This window comes from Nicotiana sylvestris, chromosome 10 (genome assembly GCF_000393655.2).
Source record: "Nicotiana sylvestris chromosome 10, ASM39365v2, whole genome shotgun sequence".
Lineage (NCBI taxonomy): Eukaryota > Viridiplantae > Streptophyta > Magnoliopsida > Solanales > Solanaceae > Nicotiana > Nicotiana sylvestris.
Window position 1 is genome coordinate 34360160 of NC_091066.1, and position 13284 is coordinate 34373443.

Here is a 13284-nt window from a genome sequence, read left to right on the forward strand (position 1 = left end):
ACCTCCTTCTTTGGTCTCATCCAATCTAATTCCATCATTTGCTAGTTTTTGAATTTCTCGACCCAAAGATCGCCTTTGTACTACAAGATGGGCCAAGACACCCATTGACTTCCTACTAAGTGCATCTGCTACCACATTAGCTTTGCCCGGGTGATAAAGGATATTGATGTCATAATTTTACAATAGCTCGAGCCACCTTCTTTGTCTTAAATTTAATTCTTTTTGCTTGAAAATGTACTGGAGGCTTTTGTGATCTGTAAACACTTCAAAATGCTCGCCATAAAGATAGTGTCGCCATATTTTTAAAGCAAACACCACTGCTACAAGCTCCAAGTTGTGTGTGGGGTAGTTATTTTCATGGTTCTTTAACTACCTGGAAGCATAAGCAATAACTTTTCCATTTTGCATAAGAACACAATCAAGACCAACTCTTGAGGCATCACAATACAATGTGAACCCACCCGAACCTATCGGCAAGGTTAACACGGGTGCAGTGGTCAACCTCTTCTTTAACTCTTGAAAACTCTACTCACAAGCGCATGACCACTGGAACTTAACTGCCTTCTGAGTCAACTTAGTTAATGGAGCTGCAAGTGAGGAAAACCCCTCTACAAACCTTCTATAGTAGCCAGCTAACCCCAAGAAACTTCTTATTTCGGTTAGCGTTGTCAGCCTTGGCCAGTTTTTGACTGTTTCTATCTTCTGAGGGTCTACTTTTATTCCTTCACTAGATACCACGTGGCCTAAAAATGCCACTGACTACAACCAGAACTCACATTTTGAAAACTTGGCATAAAGCTCATTCTCCTTCAAGGTCTGCAAGGCTATTCTGAGGTGTTCTGCATGATCTTCCATGCTCTTAGAGTACACCAAAATATCGTCTATAAACACAATAATAAATGTATCCAAGAATGGCTTGAAAACTCTGTTCATAAGGTCCATGAATGCAGTTGGAGCATTTGTCAACCCGAAGGACATCACTAGAAATTCATAGTGCTCGTAGCGAGTTCGAAAGACTATTTTAAATATATCTTCTTCCCTGATTCTCAACTGATGGTACCCCAACCTCAAGTCTATTTTTGAAAAGTACTTTGCACCCTGAAGTTGATCAAATAAATCATCAATTCTTAGCAGTGGGTACTTGTTCTTAATGGTAACTTTATTCAACTACCGATGGTCGACACACATTCTAAGAGACCCATCTTTCTTTTTGACAAACAGGACGGGGGCACCCCACGGTGAAACACTCAGCCTGATGAAGCCCTTGTCAAGAAGGTCTTTCAACTGTTCTCTCAACTCATTAAGTTCTATTGGAGCCATTCTATAAGGAGGTATAGATATGGGCTGAGTGCCTGCATGAGATCAATGCCAAAGTCTATGATTCATTCAGGAGGAAATCCGAGAAGGTCATCTGGGAAAACTTCTAGAAATTCTCTAACAACTGGCACAGACTGAAGAGCTGGTGGTTCTGATTCTGGATTAATGATGTGAGCCAAATAGGCGAGACACCCCTTACCGATCATTCGTTGTGCCTTAAGGTAAGAAATAAACTTACCTACAAGCGCTACTGAACTACCCTTCCACTCTAAAACTTCTTTATTTGGAAATTGGAACCTGACTATCTTGCCATGACAATCTAAGATGGCATAGCAGGAATATAACCAATACATACCCATGATCACATCGTAATCTACCATTTCTAACTCTATGAGATCGGCTTTGGTGTTGCGACCTTGGACTGAAACTATACAACCTCTATAGACTCTTGTGACTTTCACTGACTCGCCAACTAGAGTAGATACTAGGAATGACTCACTAAGTTGTTCAGGTTCTAGTCCAAGGTTAATTGCAAAGTATGGAGTCACGTATGAAAATGTTGAACCTGGATCCATTATGGCATAAGTATTATGTGAGCAGACTAAAAGTATACCTGTAATAACTTCTGCAGATGCCTCTGCACTCTGACAGTCAAGTGTAGCAAATAAACGGGGTTGCCCCTCTCCCTGAGTAACTCGATCTGCACCTCTGCCTTCCCCATGCCCGGTATGATTATGAGAACCACGAGCCTGGGATGGTGGAACTACAGTAGCTTAGGAACTAGAAGGACAAGTTGATCCACCACTAAAATTACGTCGCAACGTTGGGCAGTTGGCATTTATATGACCAATGTCTCCATAATGATAGCAACCATGAAACCCGAGCTTGCACTAAGCTGAATGTTGCCGCTTACAGGTTCCACAAAGACCTTATTGGTGTGAATGTTGCTCATCCTAACTCTGGCTATGTGAGGATGATGTCCTAAAATTCTGATTCTGGCGAGACTGATTTCCATAACTCTGAGTACGTCTAAAGAAAGACCCACCACCAGACTGATGACTGGACTAAGCTGGTGCTAATGACTCCTTATTAGAGGAATCCCTTCCATCTCCGTTGGGTGTACCATTAAACCTGCCCGCTGTCCAGACTTTCTTGTTATGCTCTTTTTCTTCTCTCCTTTGTTGTCTGTCTTTTTCTAAGTGCTTAACGAATCCCACAACAGAGGAGAAAGTTATCATTCCTACCACTGCAGCTGATGTCGTATCCTTAATGTGGTAAGCCAAACCGCTAACAAACCTGTGAATCTTTGTTTTTTCTGTCTTAACCATGTGAGGAGCATGTTTAGCTAGCCTTATGAGTTCCACGTAATACTCTTGAACACTTTTATTCCCTTGCTTAAGCTGTTCGAACTCTATAGCCTTAGCTCCCTATCCTCTTCTGGGATAAAGTTATCACCAGCCTAAGGCAAAGGTTGGACGACCTGGACCGAATGGTGCTCCAGGCCGAAGTTGACATAGAAAACATCAGTCGCGACTTTGAGGGAGACCGACAAACGGCAGCCACAGAGGCAGCCGAAATTTTTGGCAAATTTGAGGGACTCCAATAGGAGCGTGCCGAGGATTTAGCTTACGGGGCACAAGAGGCAGAGAGGGTGACTTCCATGCAACAAACTATTGATGACTTGACAGACAAGCTCAATGTTGTCAATGCTGCTTTACAGGGCCGGCTTCAAGGCGATGGAAACCAAATCTGGGGCGCTACAAACCCCATTTCCGTGACACAAAAACTTAAAATTCCTAATCCAAAGCCATACAGTGGAGCTAGGAATGCCAAGGAAGTGGAGAACTTCATCTTTAACGTCAAACAGTATTTCGATGTTGTTGGGGACCTAGAAGAATCTAAGAAGGTAGCAACTGCTGCCATGTATCTTCAGGGTGATCCTAAACTCTGGTGGCAGGTGAAGTACGAAGCCATCAAGGCCGGTGAAGATGCTCTCGAGACATGGGCAGAATTGAAGGCAACCATACGCCTACAGTTCTTCCCCGAAAATGTGGAATACAATGCAAGGAGAAAGCTACGGGAGCTCCGCCAGACCAAATCAGCGCGGGACTACGTGCGGGAATTCTCCGCGTTCATGATAAACATACGTGACATAGGGGACAAAGACAAGCTCTTCACCTTCCTGGAAGGGTTGAAACCTTATGTCCGTGTGGAGATACAAAGACAAAGGGTAGATACCCTGCCCAAGGTAATCCAAGTAGCTAATGCCTTTGGGACTATTAAATGGAAGCTCGGAAGGATAGGCCTCAGCCGCCTACCCGAGCAGGATTCAAAGGGGGCCAGCCTAGAAATGGTGGCCCTAGCAAAAGTGGGGGATATCAGAGCTCAAACAAATATAAGGCTCCCTCCTCAGCCAGCAACAGTGTTGCATCAAACAACAATGACCGGGGGAGAAAGCCTCCTTCAGGATGCCGTCATTACGGCGGACCACATTGGAACAATAAGTGTCCACATGCACAGATGAATGCCCATCAGGCTTTTGATGATGGGACTGATGATGACTCAGACGATGCGGACCAGACTGAACCAGTAGGTGCCTTCAATGCAATTGTCGGCTCCATTTCTAAGGCATTAGCAGAGACCAGTACTGGTATCCGTAAGAAGAAGGACCCATGTCCGTCACCAAGAAAGGAAAAAAGAAGGAGGATGAGGAGACTACTCTTAAACAAGAGAGAACCTTAATATTCGTTGAGATGAAGGTGAATGGCAAGCCCATTCAGGCTATGATAGACACGGGTGCTACCCACAACTACTTAGCCTCAACTCAGGTGGAGAGACTTGGTCTAGTTGTAGGGAAAGGTAGAGGTCACATCAAGGCTATTAACTCACCTCCCCATCCAATGGGTGGAACAGCCAAAGAGGTACCGGTGAAGCTTGGCCCTTATGAAGGAAATTCAACCTGCGAGTGGTGATCATAGATGACTTCGAGTTGATAGTTGGGTTGGAATTCCTAAGGCAAACCAATACCATGCCTGTACCATTTGCAGACATGCTACTGATGATGGGAACCAATAGGTCCAAGCCCTACATTATCCCATGCATGCCCATGAAGATAGCCGTTGAGAACATCTTGGCCTTGCAGTTGAAGAAGGGGGTCAAAAGGAATGAACCTACGTTCCTGGCAACTGTCTGCATTAAACATATTGAACGTTCCTCGGGTCCCATTCCTGAACCCATGAAGGAAATACTACTGGAGTTTGAAGATGTCATGCCACAAGACATGCCAAAGCGGCTCCTGCCTAGGCACACTGTGGACTATGAAATTGAGTTGGTGTCAGGTGCGAAGCCACCTGCCCGAGCGCCTTATAGAATGTCACAACCCGAACTCACCAAGCTTCGGAGACAATTGACGGAAATGCTAGATACAGGGATCATTGTACCCTCCAAGTCCCCATACGGGTCCCATTGTTCTATTCCAAAAGAAACATGATGGCAGCTTGCGACTCTGTGTGGATTATCGAGCTCTAAACAAAATCACCGTGAAGAACAAGTACCATATTCCTCTAATGGCAAACTTGTTTGATAGACTGGGTGGTGTGACAGTGTTCACCAAGATAGACCTCAAGACAGGTTACTGGCGAGTTCGGATCACAGAGGGTGATGAACATAAGACGGCTTGTGTGACAAGATATAGGTTGTACGATTTCCTAGTCATGCCATTCGGCTTGACTAACGCCCTAGCTACATTTTGCACTCTGATGAACCAAGTCTTCCGAGAATACATTGACGAATTCGTGGTGGTCTACTTGGATTATATTGTGGTATATAGCCAAACATTGGAAGAACACCTAGTGCACTTGCGGAAGGTCCTAACTCGATTGCAGGAGCATGAACTATATGCGAAGCTATCCAAGTGCTCCTTTGCTCAAAAGCAAATTGACTTCCTCGGACATGTCATCAAGGAAGGATGGATCAAGATGGACCAACAAAAGATTCAGGCAATCACAGATTGGCCACCGCCTAAGGATGTCCACACCTTGAGGGCATTCCTTGGCCTATGCAACTTCTACCGGCGATTTGTGAAAAACTACTCCCTCATTGCGGTGCCCTAGACAGAACTCCTCAAGAAGGTCACACTCTGGATTGGGGACCGAGGCGAGCAGAGGCCTTCAACGCATTAAAAGCGGCTATGTCTAGTAGCCCTGTCTTGGCCCTCCCTTATTTGGCCAAGCTATTCGAGGTACAAACGGATGCATCCGACTATGCCCTCAGCGGTGTCTTGCTACAAGAAGGGCATTTTGTAGCGTATGAGAGTCAGAAGTTGAAGGATGCAGAGCAGCGCTATGCCGCCTATGAGAAAGAATTATTAGCTATCGTCCACTGCTTGCGCCTTTGGAGGCACTATCTACTGGGGACCCCGTTCATGGTCAAGACAGACAACACAGTTGTTATCCATTTCATGACTTAGCCGAAGCTAAATGGTCGACAAGAACTTCTAGATGAATTCCACTTCAGCCTGGAGTACCGAAGTGGGAAGACCAATCATGTTCCTGATGCACTCAGTCGGAGAGCTGACCTAGCATTGGTGTGCTTACTCACCACCCTAAGAGGGAGCGAAGTAGCCACCTCCATCAAGGACCAGATACAGGATCTACTCATTAAAGATCCTGTTGCACAATATTTGGTTGATTTGGTAGGACAGGGCAAGACTCGCTAGTTCTACATGGAAGATGGTTTCCTGAAAGTGAAAGGGAACCGACTTTATATTCCTAAAGGAGGAGATCTGCGAAGGACTCTTCTGGCGGAATGCTATGATACTTTGTGGGTCGGCCATCCCAGTGAAGAACGCACCATGGCGTTACTTCGCCGTGCATATTATTGGCCTCAAATGGCCGATAACGTCGCTTAGTATGTGAAGACTTGTCTAGTATGCCAGAAGGACAAGTCGAACCGCTTGACATAAGCGGGACTCTTAGAACCGCTAGCTGTCCCAAAAAGACCTTGGGAAAGCGTTTCCCTGGATTTCATCACCAGATTGCCCAAGGTCGGAGATCTCACAACTATCTTGGTTGTGGTGGATCGATTTTCCAAGTATGCTACCTTTATTGCAGACCCACAATATATATCAGTAGAAGATACAGCTCGAACTCTCATGTCGTCAAATATTGGGGCCTGCCCAAAGACATTGTTAGTGATCGCGACTCACGCTTCACTAGCAACTTTTGGACCCAGCTCTTTAAGTGCCTTGGGTCAAAATTGAGTCACAGCTCAAGTTTTCATACGCAATCTGATGGCCAGACGGAGCGGTTCAATGGTATGTTGGAGGAATATCTCCGCCACTTTGTAATCGGATCGCAGAAGAATTGGGTGAAGCTTCTGGATGATGCTCAACTGTGTTTCAATTCAATAAAGAGCTTTAGTACAAATAAAAGCGCTTTTGAAATTGTTACCGGACAACAACCGCTACTCCCACACACTATGAATGCACCAAATATGTCTAAATCTCCTCGAGCTGCTAGCTTCTCAAAAGAGTGGAAGCAAACTTTGGAGATAGTGCGAAGCTATCTTGTCAAAGCTAAAAAACGGATGAAGAGGCATGCTGATCAGAATCGTCGCTTTGTTGAATACCAGGTAGGAGAAGTGATGGTCAAAATTCCAAAGCGGTACTTATTTGCGGGGGTCCATGACCCTCTCATATTGCAAAAATACATTGGACCCCTGTCCATTGAAAGGCGCATTGGGAAAGTTGCATACCGGGTGGATACCCCAGCTTGGTGGAAAATTCATCCTGTCTTCCATGTCAGCCTCCTGAAACCTTTTAGGGAACACACGAAGGATCCTTCACGGAGCCAGCTCACAATACCCAGTATTCGAGGTCCCAATTCAACCGAGAAAAGGAGTGTTGAAGTTATCCTTGATGATAGAGTTATTCATGCCTCAAGGAAAGATCACCAAGAGTTGTTGGTGAAATGGCAGGGCTGTGATGCAGAGGAGAATACTTGGGAGAGGGGAGCAAACCTCAAAGCCTACAAGAGCCTAATTGAAGATTATATTGCAAGTAAGGCGCTGAGGACGTCGCCAACTCAGGTGGGAGAGAATGTCATGGGCGGCTTTCCAGCCATGTTCCATGACCCCTTGGGCGCGCCCCGTGACGTCCTAGCAAGCCTCCCAATGCCTAGCGCCACGGATGGCCCCGTGGTCTTGGCCGTGCCAAGTGACAAACGCGCATGTGCCTCTATCGCCCCACCGATATCCCTCGCCAGCGCCCAGCCGTAGGCAGATGCCAACAGCGCCGTGTTAGACAATGTCGCGTGTGCCGACCGTGATGCCAAAGATGCTACTGTTGACAACGGACCTGTTTCTGCCTTGTAGAAAACTAAGTCCTTTTCATTGTAAATATAGAGTAGGTTTATTTCATGTACTTCCATTATGTTTCTCTAGCTTAGTCAAGTCTAATCTTGTAGCTTTGGATTATTTTTTTAAGCATTATTAGGGGGATCAAGCAATCAAACTTTCTAGCAAGCAAACAATTCTCTGTACTGGTGTCTCTCCCCCTCGACACCGCGTTGCTTTTTGTAATAGCTTTCATCAATGCAATCAAGCTTTCTTTCATTCTCAATTCTCATTTCTGTTCTCTCAATTGCTCTTGACATTAGTTTTTCCGTACGACACTGAAAATCTAGTCTAGCGTACGGAGGGGACCTCAGTTGGCGGACAGTAACTACACTGACATCAGTTGCTTAGCCTTACGTCGCCCTGCCAAGGAATCTCAGGAAGGCGCCGCGTAACAGTACTATTGGCCATGTAGATGGGCGAATAAACTTATACAAGACTGAAATTTTAACCAACGAAATTGATCAACCTGATTTCGGAGATACGAAAATTCACGTGGAATAGGACACAGACCTCTTATGGACTTATGTATGATGGCTTCAAAGTTAACGAAAAGGTCGTTAGAGATGTTGTAAATCTTCACTGGAAGGTATACTTTAGCTTGTTTATTATTTTCTTTACCTTTTTTGTGGTATATTTTACATTAGCTGATCCAAGATTATGCTTCCCTTGTCATTTATCAGATGCATTTTGTGGGTTTTTACAACTGCTGGAATGGTGAGAACTCAACTTATATCCTTCATTTTCAAAAGATTTATCACATTGCTCCTTGCTTTTATGATCATATGAGTATTTGCTCTCTTCTCCTGTGTATTTATTGCGACAGATTACCAGAAAGAGAGATCCACACAAGTATTTATATTATGCGATAAGCCAAAAGATGCAAACTTGATTTTGATCAGCTTTAGGGGTACAGAGCCATTCGATGCTGATGATTGGATCACTGATTTTGACTATTCTTGGTATGAGATTCCGAAATTGGGAAAAGTACACATGGGATTTTTGGAGGCTTTAGGCTTAGGAAACAGAGGAAATACTTCGACGTTTCATGAACAAATCTTCGTTAAAAATGCAAAATATACCAATTCAGAGAATGTTGATGCAAACAGTGGATCAAACCAATCCTCCTCCGACTCAGAGCAGCCGCCACAGAAGACTGCTTACTATGCTGTTAGAAGTAAACTCAAAAGCTTACTAAAGGAGCACGAGAATGCTAAATTTGTTGTTACAGGACATAGCTTAGGAGGAGCGTTGGCTATACTATTTCCAACGGAGCTAGTGATGCACGAGGAAGTGAAAGTCATGCAACGATTATTGGGCGTATACATATACGGGCAACCTAGGATTGGGAACAGACAGTTAGGGAAGTTTATGGAAGCTCATTTGGAACATCGAGTGCTAAGTACTTTAGAGTTGTTTATTGCAATGATCTTGTTCCGAGGTTACCTTATGATGATAAAACATTCCTGTATAAGCATTTTGGTATTTGCATGTATTACAACAGCTTATACATTGAGCAGGCAAACATCAATGCCCTTTTGATCTGCCCTTTTGAGCAGGAACTTTTTTGGGCTGCGATTCGTGTTACCAGTGTATCTGAATGCTGGTTGGGAGTTCATTAGAAGCTTACATATATGGATCTGAGTACAAGGAGAGTTGGGATTCAGTACTGCTTGGGATTGTAGGGCTATTTCTTCCGGGCATTTCTGCTCACAGTCCAGTTGATTATGTCAACTCCATAAGACTTGGAAGGGAGAGCTGCATTCAGATGTCATCCTTTTAGAAATTACTATTAGTTGATGGAAATGCATCGATAAGGTGATTTTATTATGAGTTTCTGCAGCATTTGTATCAAATGTTGTTGATTTTGAAGGTCTTTTTTAGCATTTATGCCTTGAAAATAAACTCATTAAAGCTTTTGTTGTCTTGAATAACGTTATATGTTTACACATCACTACCCGCATAAGGTAGGGGCAAGGTCTACATACTCACTACCCTCCTCAGACCTCACATATAGGAATATACTGGGCATGTCGTTGTTGTTGTTATTTACACATCAATTTTAGGTGTTGTAATTGCAAGAATTGTTGAACCAGTTATGAGTTTTCGACTGAATGTATTAATAAGATGACATTCAAAGGGTTGTAGATTGGATTTGTTCCTGTCACCTTATTGAATAAATCTTATTTCAATTTTTACATGTTAGATTTGTTTGAATATGAAGATGAATTGCATCAGTTGATTTTTTATTCCACAAATCTTTAGCCAGGAAACAAGTACTTATCTGTGATCAGTTAAAACTTGTAAATGATGTAAGTGTATTTCACTTCATACTGCAAAAGATAGATTACACCTAGAATATATACACAAAGCTAGAGACATAATTTCAAGAGTGTATCCCTAAGATCATGACTTTTACCCACAATCTTTGACTATACCATCAGACACAATCTAACATACAATCTAATATTGAAATACTCTCTCACAAAATCTAAGTCTTAACACTCCTCCTCAAGCAGGAGCGTACATGTCATATGCTCCAAGCTTGCTACAAATGTATTCAATCAGAGCCCCTCTAAGGGACTTAGTAAGGACATATGCCAATTGGTCATTTGAACCGACAAAGCTAGTGGCAATGCATTCGGACTCGATCTTCAGCCTAATAAAATGACAATCCACCTCTATATGTTTCGTTCTTTCATGAAAAATTGGATTAGAGGCAATATGAAGGGCAGCCTGATTGTCGCATATAAGCTCCATCTGTTTGAACTCAACACATTTTAACTCTTGGAGGAGTTGTTTCAACCAAATAAGCTCGCATGTAGCAAGGGTCATAGCTCGATATTCTGCTTCTGCACTAGATCTGACAACAACATATTGCTTTTTGCTTTTCCAAGAGATTAGATTTCCCCCAATAATGATACAGTACCCAAAAGTAGAGCGTCTATCTGACGGAGAACCTGCCCAATCAGCATCAGAATATCCAACAATGTCTGTGTGACCTTTGTCTTCATTTAATAGTCCTTGCCCCGGAGCTTTTTTGATGTATCTTAGGATGCGAATTACTGCGTTCCAATGATCTTTACACGGAGCTCGGAGAAACTGACTAACCACACTTACTGCAAATGAAATATCAGATCGTGTGATAGTAAGATAATTCAGTTTACCGACCAGTCTTCGATATCTGCCAGGATCATTTAATGGCTCCCCCTGTCCAGGGACGAGTTTGACATTTGGATCCATAGAAGCGTCAATAGGTTTGCAGTTTAACATGCATGTTTCCTCTAGTATGTCCAAAGCATATTTTCTTTTGTGAGATAGCAATACCGACCTTGGATTGTGCTACCTCGATTCCCAAGAAATACTTTAACTTCCCCAAGTCCTTGGTTTGAAAGTGACTGAATAGATGCTGCTTTAGTTGAGATATTCCTTCTTGATCATTTCTAGTTATGACAATGTCATCAACATAAACGACCAGATAAATATTATTTTCTAGACCATTATGTCGATAGAAAATGGAGTGATCTGCTTCACTTCGAAACATCCCAAATTGTTGGACAACAGAGCTAAATCTGCCAAACCATGCTCTCGGAGATTGCTTAAGGCCATATAGTGAACGTTTCAGACGGCATACTAAATTTGACTTCCCCTGAGCAACAAACCCAGGAGGTTGCTCCATATAAACTTCCTCAGCAAGCTCACCATGTAAGAAGGCATTCTTTATATCTAGTTGATGAAGCGGCCAACAATGCATTGCTGCTAAGGAGATAAGCAGTCGGATAGATGCAATTTTGGCAATGGGAGAAAATGTGTCACCATAATCAAGGCCATAAATTTGGGTGTATCCTTTAGCAACAAGGCGAGCTTTCAGCCGATCAATTGTTCCATCTGAACCTACCTTTATTGTATAGATCCATCGACATCCAACAGTAGATTTTCCTTTCGGTAACTGGACTAATTCCCAAGTGTTATTGGTCTCTAGAGCAGTCATTTTTTCGATCACAGCACCTTTCTACCCTAAATATTCCAATGCTTCGCCAACAGTCTTTGGTATAGGTACATGAGATAAGGCAGATACAAAGGTATAATATAATGGGGACAATCGATGATAACTTAAGCAGTTAAATCGTACTGGTTTTTGAGTACTGCGTATACCTTTGCATATGGCAATTGGTGGAGTTACTGCATCTGATGAAGGCATGACTGGAGCAGGTGACTTAGGAGCAAGAGATGAGTCATTGGGAGCTTCCAATGTATCCGGATCAGGTGTAGTGCTATCAATAGTATTAGCTAGAGGACGGGCACGTCTGGAGTATACTTGGAGAGGAGGAGGAGTGACTTGAGGTCTGTCTTGAAGACTAACCTGCGGTATAGGAAATGTAGGCACTGGCAAAACTTGAGGCATCAAATTTCTGTTTGTAGTGTTTAGTGAAAAATAGGGAGATGTCTTAAAGAAGGTTACAGCTGCAGAGATCAAATATTTATGTGCTTTTGCATCATAGCATTTATAACATTTCTGGTAACGAGAGTATCTAAGAAAGACACACTTAATTGACTTTGGTTGGAGTTTGTCATTTCCAGGACTGTGATCATGAACAAATCAAGTACATCCAAACAATCTCAAAGGTAAATGATAGGGATTTTGACCTGGAAAGAGAATTGAGTGTGGACTTTGATGTTGCAACACAGAAGAAGGCATCCTATTGATCAGATAACAAGCAGTGAGAGCAGCATCTCCCCAAAAACGAAGAGGAACGTGATGGTGTATAAGTAAGGTAGGAGCAGTTTCAATGAGATGACGATTTTTACGTTCGGCGACTCCATTTTGTTGAGGAGTATATGCACAAAAGGTCTGATGAGTGATTCCTTGAGATGACATGAAACTAGTGAAGGGGGATGATAAATACTCTTTTGCATTGTCACTACGTAATATTTTTATTGAAACACCAAATTGATTATTTACCTCAACGCAAAAGTTTTGAAAACTAGAAAACAATTCAGAACGATTTTTCATTAAAAATACCCATGTGCAACGGGAGAAGTCATCAATAAAGGTAACAAAATACTGAAATCCTAAACTTGAAACAACACGACTAGGATCCCAAACATCTGAGTGAACAATGTCAAACATAGATGACGCTCTATTATTGACTCTTTTAGGAAACGAAGTGCGGGTGTGTTTCCCAAGCTGACAAGATTCACATTCAAAAGAAAACAATGTGGAAAGACTAGGAATTAATTTCTGAAGCTTTGCAAGACTCGGGTGACCTAAACGACTGTGGAGTAGATCAGCTGATGCAACGGAAGTGAAGGCAACTGGTGGTTGTGATCTGGACATATGATATAGTCCCTGTGACTCATATCCTGTTCCAAACGTCTTCCCCATTCTCTAGTCTTGCACAACAACAGAGTTAGCAAAAAAAGTGACAGAACAATTAAGACTTTTGGTTAATTCACTAATAGAAATCAAATTGAATGGGCATTCTAGAGCAAATAAAACTAAGTTTATAGAGATAGAGAGAAGAAATTGCACTTCTATTATTCCTTTTACTGCAGTTCACGAGCTACTAGCAA

General features: G+C 42.8%; 2 protein-coding genes across 2 annotated transcripts; both read right to left on the reverse strand.

Moving 5' to 3' along the window:
* Nucleotides 1-1382: 1382 nt before the first annotated feature.
* Nucleotides 1383-2269, reverse strand: LOC138879172 (uncharacterized). Its single transcript, XM_070158765.1, has 3 exons — nucleotides 2165-2269; nucleotides 1931-2066; nucleotides 1383-1882 (listed from the first exon to the last, which is right to left on the reverse strand). The coding sequence occupies exons 1-3, from the start codon at nucleotides 2267-2269 to the stop codon at nucleotides 1383-1385; spliced, it is 741 nt and encodes a 246-aa protein (XP_070014866.1).
* A 7952-nt stretch (nucleotides 2270-10221) lies between these two features.
* On the reverse strand, nucleotides 10222-10953 carry LOC138879173 (secreted RxLR effector protein 161-like). Its single transcript, XM_070158766.1, has one exon. The coding sequence runs from the start codon at nucleotides 10951-10953 to the stop codon at nucleotides 10222-10224; it is 732 nt and encodes a 243-aa protein (XP_070014867.1).
* Between the last annotated feature and the right edge of the window lie 2331 nt (nucleotides 10954-13284).